The following is a 16,517-nucleotide window of genomic DNA, read 5'->3' as shown; positions in this document are numbered from 1 at the left end:
GTTATTCAGGAGATCAGGCTCCTGGGTTTAAGGATTACATAATTACCTCCACCCAGGTGACTGCTCACCATTAACCAAGGCCCTGGTTTGAAATCCCACCTGCACATTAGGATTATCTGGAGAGCTTTTCAGCAAATACAGTGCCCAGGCCCCACTTTCAGAGATGGCTTAATTGGTCGGGGGCTGAGCTGAGACTGGAATTTTTACAAAATGCTCCCCAGATGATTCTAAAATGCAGTTAGTGTGGAAACCCATGGAACAAAGATCTGTGTACTGTTTCATTCTAGTCTGAATTCTTTTCCTGTTCTTCCTGTTAGAACCATGTTAAATGACATTGGAAGGGGGAGGGTATAGCTCAGTGGTAGAGTGTGTGCTTAGCATGTATGAGGTCCTGGGTTCAATCCCCAGGACCTCCATTAAAAATAAATAAATAAACAAATAAATGGAGCATTGTTGTTTTTGATAGGGGGAGGTAATTTGGTTACTTATATATTTAACTAACTGGAGTCTTAAAAACTAGTATGTTTGGATAAAAGTCTAATACCTATAATTAAGTACATACATTTCACTATACAGATTGATGAGCTCATATCTGTACAAAGTGTTATGGGTCACACTGTGTCCCCCAAGTAAAGTCCTAATCACTGTGACCTATGAGTGTTACCTTACTTGGAAATAGGATTTTTGCAGATGTGATCAAGACGAAATCATTAGGGTGGGCCCTAATCCAATAGGACTGGTGTCTTTATAAGAAGAAGGAAATCTGGGGACAGAGACATCCAGGAAGAAGCCCATGTGAAGGTGGAGAAAGGGACTGGGGTAGATCCACAAGCAAAGAACACCAAGGTTTTTTGGCCTTCACTAGATGCTAGGGGAAAGATGCCTGGAACAGGTTCTCCCTCAGAGCCCTCAGAAGGAATCAACCCTGCAGACACTTGGATCTCAGACTTCTAGCCTCCACAAATATGAAGGGAAAGGTAATTAAGTTTACTTATTTTTTTGATAAAGGTACTGGGGATTAAACCCAGGGCCTCGTGCATGCTAAGCACACACTCTACCACCGAGCTATGCCCTCCCCTCCAATAACTGGTAGTTTAAGTCACCCAGTTGGTGCTTCTATATGACGGCAGCCCAGCAGGCCTAGAAAATAATGTATGGTGTTTTAACTGGAATTTTCCTCAGATTAGGCCAGTGGGAGTCAAACTCATCTAGTGGTTATTTCTCCAATTTTTAAGCATGTTGTTGGAGTAGATTAATTATAACCCCATCCAATATTTGAGGGATAGCGGAAGTCAGGTTGTCTTACTGTTGGAGAAGGTACAAATATAGAAAAGGTGGAGGCTGGAAGAAACCCTATGGTACTGGATTGGAATAAGAGTTATGGGTAGGGGTTAGTATCCTAAGACTGCCAAAAGTAAGTATCACAAGCTAGGTGGCTTAGAAAGAGAGGGTGGGAGGTATAGCTCAGTGGCAGAGCGCATGCTTGGCGTGCATTGAGGTCCTGGGTTCAATCCCCAGTATCTCCATTAAAGAAAAAAATTTTCTTAATTAAAAAGAACACACAAGAGAAATTTCGTACCTCACAGTTAAGTTTGAAATGAATGTCCAAACTCTCTCTCTGAAGGCCCCAGGGGAGGAATCCTCCCTTGTCTCTTCTAACTTCTGGTGGTTGCCCACAAACCTTGGCTTTCCTTGGCTTGTAGGTGCACCAGTCCAATCTCTGCTTCTCTTGTCACATGGCCTTCTCCCTGTATGTGTGTACCCCTGTGTCTCTTCTCTTTTTAGAAAGACACTGGGCATTTTGGATTAAGGGCCCACCAAACTCCAGTTCCAATGTGACCTTATCTTAATTTAATTAATTATCTCTTCAATGACCCTATTTCCAAATAAGGTCACATTCTGAGGTTCCAGGAAGGACATGAATCTGGGGGGAAGAAAACATTATTTAACCCAGTACAGGTACAAGTGCGTATTCTAAAATATATAGAGATATATGTAGAAATAAATATATGTATCTGTGTGGCTCTAGCTACCTAGCTAGCTGGATAGATGGACTAAGTCTGGGATTTAATTATAAATCATCAGAATTGGGAGGTGTTCAGTGAGTGAAGAATCAGGCTTAGCTATGAGTTTATAATTGTTGAAGTTGGGTGAGGGGTACATAAGGGTTCATTTTACTCTCCCTTCTATTTTCACACATCATCTTTGAACTTTTCCATAGTAAAAAGCTTTTTTCTTTTTTCAACCTTGTTTTAAAGTTCTGAATCTAAAGCTATCGCAAGGAAAAATGCCAATGACAGGATCAAATATCCGCTGTGCAGGAAAGAAGTTTAGAAGTCATGGAAAAACCGGGCGGCAGAGGGCTATATCAAGTATCTTTCAGATAAGTCTTTGTAAACACTTTTGCTGAGTTGCCTTATATTATTAAAGTGAAATTTACAAGGATCATAGAAAGAAAAATAAAGGAGTCAAATTATTCTTGTAGGGGAAGGAGATAATTGAGTTTACTTATTTATTTTTAGAGGCAGTACTGAGGATTGAACCCAGGACCTTGTACATGTTAAGCAAGTACTCTACCATTTGAGCTATGGCTTCCCCTGGAACCAAATTATTTTGAAGAGCAAAACAGATCCTTCAGGCCGTTTTTCCTCTCTTGGATTGGCCCGCTCCCAATTCTCAGGAGTGTACTATCTTTCACTATTTTTTTTTTCTTCACTAATAAAAATTTTGTTTATATCATGCTTTTTGTCTCTCGTCAAAAAAAAACCCCGAAAAAAACAGATCCTTTGCATTAAATGATTTATTAGTTAATATACTGACTTGAAAGTGACCTTAAAGATCCATGGTACAAACTCATTTGCATTTGGTTAGGGAGTGATCTGAGCCATTACCTGTGAGTATGCAGTACCTCTTGTAAACTGATCACTTTGTGGAAAAGAGCTCTGGAAATAAAGTTAACTGCTCTATAAATTATTTCCTCCTGCACTGACAACATCTAAAAAGCCCCCTGTACCTTCTTCGCCCTTATACTTTTCTAAAGCTCATAGAGAAATTTTAATGTAATGGTATATTCTCAAATTTGGTGCTAGATATATATATTTCAACCTTTTTTTTTATTGAAGTGAAATTCACATAACATAAAATTAACCATTTTAAAGTGAACAATTCAGTGGCATATGTACAGTCACTAGCTACAACCATCACCTCTATCTAGTTCCAAAACTAGATTTTTACCCCCAAAATGGTGGTGTACATTTTGTAAATTTCCAAAAGTCTACCGTGACTTTGCTATGCACACAATTCCAAAAGAACTGGAAAAGCTCAGCATCACAGTTTAATATAACAGCATAAATTGTTCTTTCCATTATTTAAGAACTATCATTAACTTTGTTCATCAGGTAATCATTCACTCCCAATGAAATGTTGCAAGGCATCCTATCATCCCTACTCCCCAGCCTCTAGTGCCAGCAAGAACCCCTTGATTATTGTGATGCTCCAAAAAGTCCACGCAGATTTCTAAAATGCCCCCAAGAGAACAATATTGTCCTCTTGAGAACCAGTTGACAAAAATATTTCCTCCCATAATTTTCTAAAATGTCCTCTAGGGGGCGACATCATCTCCTTAAGAACCAGGTAAACCGATGATCATCTCCTAAACTAGACTTTCCTTCCACTTCCCCAACAAATCCAAGGTTGGATTAGTCAGGAAGAAGATGGAAATAGCTATTGCACTGGCAATCAGTAGGATCCAACACACCGTACTGTCTCTCTTTGGCCAATGATCTCCTTTCTTCCCCAGGGTTTCCAGAGCTTGGAGCCAGCCTCTAGTATTGCTTCCAAGCTCCTATGTTTTCTCTCTAAGGGACTGCTCACCCACGGCGCAAAGAACCCACCAGAGAGCCACCCCAGGAACTAGAAAAGTAAAATCTTTTGCTAGAATTATGATGTTCCAAGAGCAGAATGAAACACATGCCAAGGAAGCATTGGTTAGATTTATGGGCATTATAAGAGGTTCCATTTCAGAAAAATACAGGGAACTGTCAGCTCATAGATGTTTGGTTCATTCTCCTGTTTTGGCACAAAAAAAAAAAAAAAAAAGATGGTTGGGACATCCAGAAGAAGAGGAGAAGAGGTATAGTGGATTTATTTTTCCCCAAACAAGGGGCAAATTGCTGAAACTTGTATCTCCCCGCCCCTCTGCTCCCCCTCCAACGCCCTTCCCCTTCCTCACCATGCACTACAAAAAATCCACAAGGTTTGGATGCCCTCTTGGAGTTTTAGAGGCAGCTTGTATCATGGTAGGGAGACTTGCTCTCACTCATCAGCAAAGAAAGCCCTAAGGCTTCTGGGCCCTGTGCAAGAGGAGGTTCTCCAGCTAGTCCAAGATTTAGTGTGTTCGGGCAGGTGAGATCTCCCTCTCTACCCATCTTGAGTTTTTGTGGCTGGACTACTATTAAAACTGACACATGAAAGATTAACAGGAGAAAAATAGTCATATTTTAATTCATGCCCATAGAGGTCTCATGGAAATGGAACCTAAGATGTGGCCAAAACAGGCAGCTTCTAAACAAAAATTTTTCCTTTTAGAGAAAGAAACAAATTGAGAGGAATTGACAGGATAAAGAAACTTCAGTTTGGGTGCTTCATTGGTAACGAATTTAAGCAAAGTTCGGGCTTGGGTAGTAAATTTGTAAAGAAGTAACTGTTTATATTGTTTATATAGTCTTATTAGCCCTGAGTTCCTAATCTCTGGTGATAAAGATGTCTTTCTACTTCCCGGTACAGGAGGACACCTTTCACATGGGAGATTTATTTCCTGGCTTCAGGGAGACAGACAGGAAGGTCAAAGTGCTCCCCTTATACTAGTCATTTCTTCAGTAGCTTTCATTCAAAATAATCAGTATTCTACTGAGGCATATTCTGGGGCAGCCTGCCCTGGGCCCCAACAAGTACAAAGGACTCTGCCATTTGGGTCTTATACTCCAGCCATCCAGGGGCTTTCAAAGGTGTATACACTACAGCTTGTCTGTTCTCCTATCGATGGGCATTTAGGTAGTTTCCAATTAGGGGCTATTTTGAATAGTGCTGCTGTGAGCATTCTTCTTCATGCCTTGTGGTATGTGGTACACTTTGGGTTTGTTGACAGAATAAATTAATCAGTCAACCTTGGAAAGAGATGGAAATTGTGTTTGAGCCAAATTGAGGACTATAACCTGGGGAAAGCCTCTCAGAAAACGCAGAACTGTTCCACCCACTGAAAGTCAAAGCACAGTTATATAGATTGGGGGGGGGGGGTAGTTAGGTTCATTTATTTATTGTTAACTTTCTTAAAAAATTTTTTATTTGCTTTTTTGGGAGGTAATTACGTTTATTTATTTACTTATTTACTGGAGGTACTGGGGATTGAACCTAGAACATTGTGCATGCTAAGCATGCACTCTACCACTAAGCTACACCCTCCCTGTAGTTTTTTTTTTATTTTATTTACAATTATGTAGGTTTTTGAGACAGAGGGCTGTACATTAAATGATGTAGATAGTTTGCACAATCCAGATCTGGAAGTACAAAGTGGTGGGTCATCATAACACCTTACGAGATCAAGAAGGAATGTTATCTTTTAAAGAGTTGTTGGGTGGAGTATACCTCAGTGGTGGAGCACCTGCTTAGCATGCATGAAGTCCTGGGTTCAATCCCCGGTACCTCCATTAACAAGAAAAAAGGAAAAAAATACATTACAAAATAAAGAGTTTTCTTGCTCTTTTCTGATGATGGGGAGGTTTGGTCCGTGCACAATGCAGATACAGAAGGCACAGCAGAGGGAAGAAAGGAGGTTAAAGTGCAGGGAATTTTTTTATGTTTAAATTTTTCTTATCTTACCATAAAATGTGAATTTTTTGAGGGGGAGGCAATTAGCTTTTTATTTATTTATCTTTAATGGAGGTACTGGGGATCGAACCCAGGACCTCCTACATGCTAGGCATGCACTCTTCCACTGAGCTATACCCTCCCCTCTAAAATATGAATTTTATTTCACTGGTTGGAATTGTCGTATCTTGGTGTATCTGTATGTTCAGCTGTAGTTGATACTGTCAGGAGATTTTCCAAAGTGGCTCTAAAGGAACTCCTGTGTTTCTCCTCTCCTTGAACACTCTGTAATTCTATATTCCGGTCACAAATTCGTGGAGGTTTTCCCACACCAAGCAGTTCTCCGACTGGGAGGCACCACCTGGGGTCCTACACTTCAAGTCAGTTCTGACACGATCTACCTGGAGTTAGCATGAGCCTGTAAGTTAAGGGCTTAGTCCACCCCCAACCTCAGATGAATTTGCAATTACTTCTGACCAACCGGCTGTAAATTGGAGGTTCCCAAAACCTCATCTTCCAGTTTAATTAATTCACCAGTGTGGCTCACATAACTCAGGAAAGCAATTTACTTGTAAGATTACCAGTGTATTACAGAGGCTACGAAAGGATGCTAACAGAATAGCTAGATGAAGGCATACCTAGGGTGAGGTCCAAAAGCATCCGGAGCACAGAACACATGAGCTTCCAACCCCTTGGAGTTTAGAATGCGCCACCTTGGAACATGGATGTGTTCTTGTTCACCAACCCAGAAGTTCTCCAAACCCTGGGATTTTTATGAAGGTGTCATTATATAAGCATGATTGCTTAAATCATTGGCCATGGGTGGTTAAATTAATCTCCAGCTCCCTTCTTCCTTCTCCTAGGGGTTAGGGAGTGGGACTAAAAATTGCATTCCTGTAATCGAATCTCCTGATTGGTTCCCCTGGGAACCAACTTCTATCTTTAATGGCTTTCCAAAAGTCACTTCATTAACGTAAACTCAGGTGTGGTTTGAAAGGAGTGTGAATGAGTAAGAAAAGACACCTTTATCTGTAGGTCTTATCACTTAGGAAATTCCTAGGATTTTAGGAGCTCAGTGCAAGGTATTGGGACAAAGATAAAATATGTATTTCTTAATATAAATCATAATACGCATGGTTAGACCAATTTATAATCCTACCAGCAGTACAGGAGAGTTCCAGGTACTCCATATCAGCACCAATACCTGATTTAGTCACATGGAAGAATACTACATAAAAATGAGTATGAACTTCAACTACATGCCATCTACAAATCTAATGTTGAGTGAAGGAAGCTAGATACCAAAGAGTACATATTATAGATTCCATTTGGAAGAGGACATTAAGGCAAAATTAATTTGAGGTTGTAAGTCAGAAGGGTGATTACCCTGGGAGGGGGTAGTGACTAGAGGGGGACAGGAAGGGGCTCTGGTAAAGTTTATAATTATAAGGTTAAATTTATGTTTCTTGATTTAGGTGTTGATTACATGGCATATTCATTTGGTGTCAACCTATCAAGCTGTATAATGCTGAACCCAAAATAATAAAATAGCTGGTTATTTTTATCACCAGAATGGGTTTACTCAGGAACAAAAGAATTTCAATTCATGATTTGTAATCTGTGAGGAACCAAAGGCAAGTCCATAGAGCAAAGGAAGGGAGCCCACTTTTATAGGGAAAAGGGGGGAGTTGGGAAGGGCTATTCTAAGTGAAACTTAATTGGAGGAAAGTATGAGTTCAGGGTGATAGTGGCTTCTCATTGGCTGGGCTGTTACTAAGCCAGGAGAAATTCCTCCTTGGGTATAGTAAAGTAGTTGCACTTCCTGTTTGGGTGTGCAAGGAGTTCTTCCCTTGGGGTATGCAATTGGCATTAAGTAGCAGGGCATGTGAGCCCCCTCTTATGGTGCCTGGACTCCATCTTAAATGAGATTTCTGTTTATTAATTTTCACAGTATCCATGATTATATTCTGTATGTATGCTATTATTAAATAAAAGTAAAAAAAATAGGGGTAGGCTGGAAATCTCTGGTAAACCTCAAGGAGATAATACACCTTGAGGTTTTATAAAAAGCCATGACATGTCTGGTAATTGATTCCTCTTGTACTGAGAATCAGCTGTTGGCATATTCCTAAGTTCTATGAAGACCAATGACCAGCCACAGAATTCCCAGTGATGGTGCATTTTCTGATACAGTGGGCAGGCCCAGCATCACTTGGAAGTGTTATCTTGGGGACTGAACCCGAGCCTGTTCTCAAGGCACAAGTAGTTGTGTGAATAAGGTGTGCCTCATCCAGTGTCCCACTTCCCAGCTGCTAGGGGCAGATTATTTACATTGGATCTTTTCCAATTGGAGGGGCCATCAATTCCCCTTCATTGGAATTGTTGTCAGGATTTTTTTCTTTCTTTTTTTGCCTCTGTATGCCCTATATGCCTCTGCCTGCCCTATATGCCTCTTCCAGCATTACCATACGTGCACTTTACTGTTTCCACAGTGTAATTTCTTAAAAGTTAAAAACATCAGCCTCACACAAAAGCATGGTGAGCACATGTCAAAGATGTTACTTAACTCATCAATTCAGGAATGAACAGAAAAACACAGCTGGTTCAAGGAAGGATGTGAAGAATGGTTATGTACAGATGGTGGGAAAAAGAATGCGGAATTAGGTTGGAAAGTTTGAAACAAAACTGGTTAACTTCTTTCAGAGTTGTCTTTTCTGCCAGGCAAAAATCATTTGGAACTTGAGAATCTTCCATAACTACTGAGTCTGGACCCCAATCAAAAATTAACTCATATGTCAATGTGACATCTAGAATGTCACAAGGGCTTGGTGGACAATGTTGGACAATGTTGTAGTATGATACTGAAAAAGGATGGAAGAAATCTTGCCTCATGGGGTTTACTGATTTTTTCATTTCCCTCTTTACCTAAAAGCAGACAGCCCTCTATTTTTTTTCTTTTTGTTGGGGGAGGTAATTAGGCCTATTTATTCATTTATTTTTAAAGGAGGTACTGGGGATTAAACCCAGGACCTCATGCATGGTAATGCATGTGCTCTACCACTTGAGCTATACCCTCCCCACTTAACAGCCCTCTAGAATTGTGGAATGGCCCACTTAAGTTTCAGAAAGTGCCAACTGGAAGCCACACTTTGAAAGTACAGGGGGCTGTTTGCCTAGACATCGTCTATGGTCTTAACCAGTATTGTTTCATCCGTAACTAGAATACACTGGGTTTAGAAATCAAGGCATAGAAGGGGAATGACACCTTTCACAATTACACATAATGACCCACTTTATTTTTCCTTTCCATTCTCACAACCCTGCTCTACTAGCTCTCCATGTTAAAGAAACCTTTTTTGGACAATTTAGTTCTGAGCACGTGCCAACATCTTATTATAATCACACATGCAAAGAAAAAGGTCTCTTGCAGGTCAACTGAAATGTTTTCTCTTGGTAGGGGCATTTTATAGGAAAAGAGAATCATTAAATAACCATCACTAGAGTACAGATTAGATGGCAGAAGAAAAGATGATCTGGTTAAAGATCAGGAGATTCTTGGCTGGCAGTCAGCTGTTAACTGGGTGGGTCACTGACTTCCCAGAACAAGTTTTATTTCATCAAAATTCATTCAAATATGGCTTACTCATTTCACTTTATCAGGAATGCTAATTTCTTCCCTGAAGGAGGATGTAAACTACCCTCAGGAAGAGTTTGTGTCCCAGACCAGGTTTGGGATATTTTTAAATTTTATAGTAGAATTAATATAGCAGGTGATCTGGCACCTCTGCCTCTAGATTTCTTTCTCATGCTACAGCGGTTTTCTCTGTTCCTGGAATCTAAATGGTCCTTGTCCTGCCAGGGCCTGAAATAAGCTATATCTTCTGCCTGGAATTATCTCTTCTTCTTCACATCCCAGCTTAAACAACCCTGCCCCCCAGTAAAATAGGAGCCCCCTTTTACTCTTTAACTTCCAGTTTCTTTCTCCTGGGCCATTATGTTTTTAAGCTCCAAAAAGAAAGTATGTTCCCATGGCCTATCACAGACTTGGCACTGTACAACAGGCTCATAAAAGCATTGAAGATCCTCTCACGTAAATAGGACTGAACGAATTTTTGCAGGAGGCAATGGAATGTCAGCTCTGATTAAAAATCTTGCTGTGCCCCTTACGGCTAATCCTATGACTTTGAGCCAATTACTTAGACACCGAGGTTCAGCCTACACCCATTAAATGGGCATAATACTTAGTTCCCCTTAGAGTAGTTATTAGGGTCAAAAGATTTTACGTTTCTATACTGCTTGCACCCTGTCAGTGCTGCCAAATCCAGCATTTGAGAGTCTTGCACCTACCATGCTCTAGGTTCTTAAATTCTCCCAAAGCACTGCCAAGGTCCTCCCTCTCGCACCGCCCAAGGATGACATCATTCACCGAGGTCACTAATGACGTCAGCTCCGGGCCTGTTCGGCTTCATCCTCCGGAAATCTACAACTCCAGGCACCCAGTCTCCGGCTTTCGGTTATTTTTTCTATCCGTAGCCCGAATTCCTTCTCTCCCATTCTCCCACCTAGAACTCTCGACTCTTCCCGCCTTTCCTCAAGCTAGCAATTTTCGGTTTTTCCCGCCTGCTCTCTGCTGAATTCCTCAAAGCCTTTTACTCTCTTAATTAGCCGCTTCACTGTCCCTACACTTCAGCTCTTTTGGTCTAAATCCTATCACCGCCGCCAGGCCTCATTCGGCTGTTTCCGCCTACTACCATCCACGCCCGACGCCGCCCTCGGTTCTTTCCGGATCACCTCAGTTCCTTGTTTTTTTGTTCCCCAGTCCCGACCGGCTTCGCCTATTTTCGGCCCCCCGGGGCTTCCCACTCTTTCTCTAGCCCCACCCAGATCGACACCTTCGGCTCTTTCCGCCTCTCGCGATCTTCCGCTCAGCTCCTTCCGGCTTTTTCCGCCTTCCCTCGGCTTCACTCTCTCCCTTCGGCTCTTTCCGCCGCCTGTCGGGAGAGGAGGGGTCTGTCCCGCTCTCCTCCACGTGACGCCGCCTCCGCCTCCCAGTTCCCCCCTCCCACCTCGCCCTTCCTCCCGCCTCAGCCTCTCGGCTAGTCCGGGCCCAGCCGCCATTTTGTGTGAATTTCTGACTGCGGCGGGGGCCGGGCAGCTGGGGCACCTAGAGCGGGCAGACATACAAGACAGTCGGCCTGTCTCCGCGGCCCGTTTCCTCGCTCCCTAAAATCCTTTTTTTTTTTTTTCAATCCCCCCTTCGCTCGCTTTCCTCTTCTCCCCTTCCTCCTCGCTTGCTCCATCGCGCGCGCCCCGCGCTAATTACACCGAACCACCCACCAGTGTCCGTGTCCCTCGGGTCTCCCACCCACGGGCCCGCGGGGGTGTGTGTGTCTGGGGCCTCTCGCCCCGATGAGGGCCCTGTACCCGTGAGCGAGTGACCCCAGGGGCGGGCTACGGAGAAAGCAGGTGGCGAGCGGCCCGCCGAGGCCTAGGCCGCGCGGCCTACGCGGAGGTCGGTGCAGAGGTGATTCCGAAACCAAAAAATTATATACCCATTCTTATCAGGAGCCCTCAGAGCTGAAGTGTGCCCCTCCCGCCACGCCCAAGCAGTCCTTTTTCGTGCATTAACATCCCCTCCCCCCCAAAGGAACTATGGAGGCCGCGCCCGGGACCCCCCCGCCGCCGCCATCAGAGTCGCCGCCGCCGCCATCGCCGCCACTGCCATCAACGCCTTCGCCTCCTCCGTGTTCCCCCGACGCCTGCCCGGCTACCCCGCACCTCCTCCACCACCGCCTCCCGCTCCCTGACGACAGGTCAGGCCCCCGGCCCGGCCGGGGCAGCGTCCCCGGGGGGAGGAAGAGGAGGAGGAGGAGGAAGGGGGGCGGCCGCCATGTTGGGCCGGGCCACGGAGGAGGAGGAGGAGGAGGAGGAGGAGGAGGAGGAAGGGCGGGGTCGGTGGGTGTCTCTCGCTCGCTCGCTCTTTCTCGCTTGCTTTCTCTCCTGGCCTCATGCGTTTCCCCCCCTCGCGGCGCTCGCCCGCTCTCCCTCGCTCTCGCTCTGTCTTTTTTGGGCGCCATGCTGAGGGGAAGGTGAGGAGGCGCCCCCCGGACCCCCCGCGGCCGCCCGCCCGCCCTGGGGAGGGGGCGCCGGGGGAGTACTTCGGAGGCCCACGGGGGTCCTGGCTGCCCCTGCGCCCGGAGCTGGCAGCCACGGGCCCGCCTGCCCGGCCCCTGGCTTCGGGGAAGGGGATGGGGGAGGGGCTCCCGGACCCTTTTGGGGGAGGTGGATCTCGAGCAACAGCCCCGCTCTTAGGGGTTTGGAGTTGGGGGGTCTCCTAGCCCCCGACAGTATCCTTTCTCCTGGGGGAGGTGTGCCCTGCTCTACGTGGAAAGGTTCCCTAGCTTTCGTAGGAGGCAGAAAGCGGGGGTTCGTTCATTTCTCCATCCTAATGGGTCCTTTCGGTGGGGGCTCTCGCACTTTTGGCGGGAGGTATTTCCTAGTTACTCCCTAGAGGGCAAAATTGGTGGGGGCGGGGATCTCTAGCCCCTTTGGAAGCCCCTGCCTCTTTTGGGGGAGAAGACCGTTCCCTGTGTTTTTCTCCTTCAAGGGAGGGGTCCTCCTGCTTTTCCTAGGTAGGTGATGCGTTTTTATTGGGGAGGGGCAGCTGGTGAGGTTTGGTTTCCCTGCCTTGGAAAGGAGAGGAGAGGAAGTTGGTCCCCTCTTTCTCGTGGGGTTCCCTCCTCTTTCGGGCTAAAAAGGGGCGCCATCCCCTCCGGGAGAAAAACGAGGTTTCCTTGTGCTTTGGCAGGGGGTGAAAGGGAGCGCCCCGTCCCCTTAATCAAGTGCGAAACGGGCTCGCCCCATGCCCTTCTCTGGAGGGTGATAAAGGGACCAGCCCGGCGCGTTTCGGCGCAAGGTTGGGACCCCGTTTCCCCTGCTCCAGGAGAAGGTTAGGGGTGCAGGGTTCGCACACTTGTTTCCTGGTGGGGCAGGGGAAGCGGTGGCTAGAGATTGGATTTGGAAATGGTAGGAGGGTTTTAGCCGGCAGGAAAGCGAGTCTTGGAGGTAGTGGGGGTAGGGAGGGGAAGAGAACGCGCTGGACAGATGGCTGCCCCGTCGCAGCCCTGGCTGGGGAATCGCAGAGGACCCTCCCTTAGACAGGGGTCTTAGCTAGGGTTTCCCTGCCAGGCACCATGGCCCCCTCTCCCCACTCCCACCTCCCCTTTTCCCTTTCTCCTTCACAGACCATACTTTGCCTTTTAAAAGAAATGCCACCCACATTCAGAGACACAAGTGCAGCAGTTTGGTGAGCTTTTACAAAAAATTTTTTTTTTGTTTTGTTCTGTTTTGTTCTAATTAAATGTATCGTCCTGGGAATCGCAGCCCATCGCAGCCTGACTCCAGTTCAAGGAAATAAACAGATTAGCAAAGGTCTGTTCGCTAAGCCCACGTTGGGTTTCCGGGCCCCCTCTTGGGGGCAGGTGCATTACTCAAAGGTGCTTACACGCTTTATTCGACCTCTAAGGAGTTCTCTTATGTCAGAAGTGTATGTCTTACAATGGGTTGGGATGGTAAGTAGCCTCTTTTATTGAGTAATTCAATTATCTCCCTCTATTTGTCCCTTTCCTGCCTGCCTTCCTCGCCTTTAGACCAAAGTGATGCTTGAGAGTGAATTTATATGTTCAAATCAGGATTCTAACCCTGTTGAACCCTTTTAGACTTGCACATCCTTTTCAATGTTTAATTTTTAAAATTTGATGTACACAGTTTTCTCAAAAAAAAAAAAAAAGTATTACTGTAACATGACAAAAACCTGTGTAAAAGGCCCATATGTGTTCAAGCCCTCCTGCCATTTCAGTCTGTTACTTTGTCTCCAGCTTTCACCTTTGAAGAAAGTGGATACTTCACATCCATTTGTAGGAGACAAAGTTACTGAATTTGGTTTATGATACTTACATTCAAGTCAATGTTCTCTTCCTTCTGCCCCCACCTCCTCAGAAAAGATTGTGGTTCAAGTAGGTCCAATTTTCTCATTTTACTCCAATGGTGATGGACGTTTAAATTAAGCAAGTCATTTGTAAAGTACTGTTTAAGCACCAAATCTGTAAAGTGTGTCAAGCTTCCGTCTCCTCTCCCTGTCTCCACTGTTCCTTTGTTCGAAAGCACATGCCTGACGGTGAAAAGTTGATGCAAACGTGTTACACGCCCAGCCATAGTGGAGAGAACACTTCCCCAGCCCCCAGTCCCCCTTCTCCTACATATACAAGGAAAAAACAGCAACAAAAATGACTTGCAAAACCAGACACTACTTCTGATGTGTTTTACAAGCATAAGTTCTTCTGTTAAAAGACAAAACACGTTGAAGTTCCATCTTCCCCCTTGCCCACTTTTGGTCCCTGACATACTTTGTTAGAGAAAACTTTTTACCACACAGCCCTCTTCCCCTCCAAAAGATACTGTTTCCTTTTTTCCATTCTTACCAGAAAAAATTCACTGCTGTTTAGATGAGGAAACATGTAAACTGCAATTAAGTGGGCCACTTGTTTTGTTCTTCCTCACTATGTTCACAACTTAATTGCTGTGGTGATCTTAGGTATGTAAAATCATTTGTGGAAGGAAGAAGTGTCCATCCACACGGTCCAGTATCCTGCAAAAAATGTCTGAAGCACAAACTGAACACACTATCCAGTGCACAGGGTCAGCTGAAAACGAATTGTATTTACTTGAAATTTCCCATCCTTTGTGAAATTCCTCCTCCAGGAGCCAAGTGCAGAAACTGGATGCTAACAGATGAACCTTTGAAGCGTAAAGGGCTACTAAGTTGTAGAAGGATGCTTTTTTAACTTTATTTTTAAAATGTCAGGAAATGGGATTTCTTTTGTAAGTGAAAACTTTAGTAATCATTAATTTAAAAGTATTTACTTATTTAAAGACGCTCAGGCATATCAACCCAAGGATTTATTGTTTTTTTGTTGTTCTCAAAGAAATCTCATCAAATCCAAGAAGCCCCAGTAATTATGTGAAACTGTGTTTCAGTAGTCTTTGTTTTTGATATGTCACAGTACTACCTTTTCCCCACCAAACTGATGTACCAGTATTAGTTAAAATTCAAATAATGGATGTTGCAAAAAAAAAAAAAAAAAAGGGTGTCACTCAGAATCTCTGATTTAACAGCAGCTCTAATAAACTTGTAATCTTTAAAACTTTTATATTCTCTAGGGAGAGGTTTAACCTGAAAGCAAATAAAAATCTCCCAGTAGAAACAAAATCACTTATGACCATGAAAACATGGTTATTCTGATCATAAACTGCTTTATTTTTTTACTCGCCTCAAATTTGCTCTTCAAAAGGAAAAAACATGGTTTTCCAAAAGGGCCTTTTAAATCACCTTCTGCACTATCTCGCAGATAGGGTTTCGATTTGCTTTGAAGGTTTAAATTTTTGATTCTTGAGAAGCCAGAATTTTTTTTAAGTACAGCTAGCTATTTTAGAAAGCCACTACTTTGGTTTTTCTTTAGCCAGGAAGGCTGATCCCAAGGGAAAATTGTTTTGCACCTATAGGAATGCAGGCTTTCCCAGCTGTTGGCTGGCAAGTCAGAGATGAATGGTTGATTCTGAGTTTGTATGTTTCCATCCAGCTGAATATAGACAATTTCATATTGGGCTGGCTCAGTAATTTGTTGTTGAATAATGCCTCCACCTCTACTCCTTTCTCTTAAATCTTTTCCCTCCCTTCAAAAGAGAAAAATGGATCTCAGGGTTGCCTTATTTGTTGTTCACTTCTGTTAACGTTTGTGTGGTTATCGGGTCTCTAGAAACATCTCTTCGTATAGGCCAGATCCAGTTACAGTAAATAACCTCTGTGATGAAAATCGCTAATGAAACTATTTCCAAGCCTCTGTGGGTAGCTTCAGGTCAAACCATATTCCAGAGAACCTAATTTTGGTCCCAATGGACTTCTGTTTTCTAGTACCAGAGCGACTGGTTCTGACCCAGTTTGGGAGGTTAGAAGAAAATAATTCAGAGCAAATAGTAAGTGAAGTGGCTGAGGTTCTAAACGAGCAAGGCGCTCACCTGTACCTTGGCAACATAACTGCTGACACAACAAGAGAAAAAAGGATGGTTTCGGAGATTTCTGGCACTTGGTATTTAATAAGCTGATTCAAAGACCTGGAGGAGCTGTCTCATTGGTGGAGGGAATCCTGTTAAAATAAATGGTTTGAGGTTGGTTTCAGAGTTAAAACTCAATGGAAAGAGTGGAAAAGCTGCCTGGCTGGCTGGCTGGAGTATGAAGTTCCTTTGGATAAGTTAAGGTAAAACTGAGATCATTTGTGGGGAGCCAGAGTTCAAGGATTCGGCCTTCCAAATGTATTGGCCTAGTCTTTGCCGTAGACCTCTTTTGCTTTTGGTAGTTCATGAAGATGCAGGCTGGATATCATGCAAGGTTTTTTGCCATGATTTAGTAGCAGTTAACATGGGCAGTTTTTAAATAAATTGCTGACTCTTAATCGTTGATAACAAAATTGAAGACATGGCCTCTTGATTTAGATGGAGTTGCATTCTGCTACTGGAATAATTTTTCTAGCAGTATATAGGTTATTTGCTTGGAGCATAGTTTGCTTTTGCTGGCCAAATTGCTCTGGCTAGAGGAT

General features: G+C 44.0%; 1 protein-coding gene and 1 non-coding gene across 8 annotated transcripts in view; both read left to right on the top strand.

Annotated features, from left to right (window-relative positions):
* The first annotated feature begins 1,453 nt into the window (after nucleotides 1–1,453).
* On the top strand, nucleotides 1,454–1,526 carry TRNAA-GGC (transfer RNA alanine (anticodon GGC)). The gene has a single exon. It is a non-coding gene; the product is annotated as a tRNA-Ala (tRNA).
* An 8,775-nt stretch (nucleotides 1,527–10,301) lies between these two features.
* ZC3H4 (zinc finger CCCH-type containing 4) overlaps nucleotides 10,302–16,517 on the top strand; it is a 39,607-nt gene continuing 33,391 nt past the window's right edge. For 3 of the 7 annotated variants that reach the window (XM_064489441.1, XM_064489445.1, XM_064489440.1), the window contains exons 1-2: nucleotides 10,302–10,378; nucleotides 11,513–11,678. In XM_064489441.1, coding sequence (XP_064345511.1) covers nucleotides 10,303–10,378; nucleotides 11,513–11,678 — 242 coding nt within the window. In that variant the 5' untranslated portion in view covers nucleotide 10,302. Of the gene's footprint in view, nucleotides 10,379–10,991; nucleotides 11,390–11,512; nucleotides 11,679–11,845; nucleotides 11,955–13,109; nucleotides 13,172–16,517 lie in introns of those variants that run through there. The other 4 variants (XM_064489442.1, XM_064489443.1, XM_031458959.2 and 1 more) reach the window with 4 other exon arrangements.

Source organism: Camelus dromedarius, chromosome 9, assembly GCF_036321535.1.
Source record: "Camelus dromedarius isolate mCamDro1 chromosome 9, mCamDro1.pat, whole genome shotgun sequence".
In the NCBI taxonomy this organism is placed as follows: Eukaryota; Metazoa; Chordata; class Mammalia; order Artiodactyla; family Camelidae; genus Camelus; species Camelus dromedarius.
The sequence above is the reverse complement of the archived record's forward strand: the minus strand, read 5'-3'. Positions and strand labels throughout refer to the sequence as shown.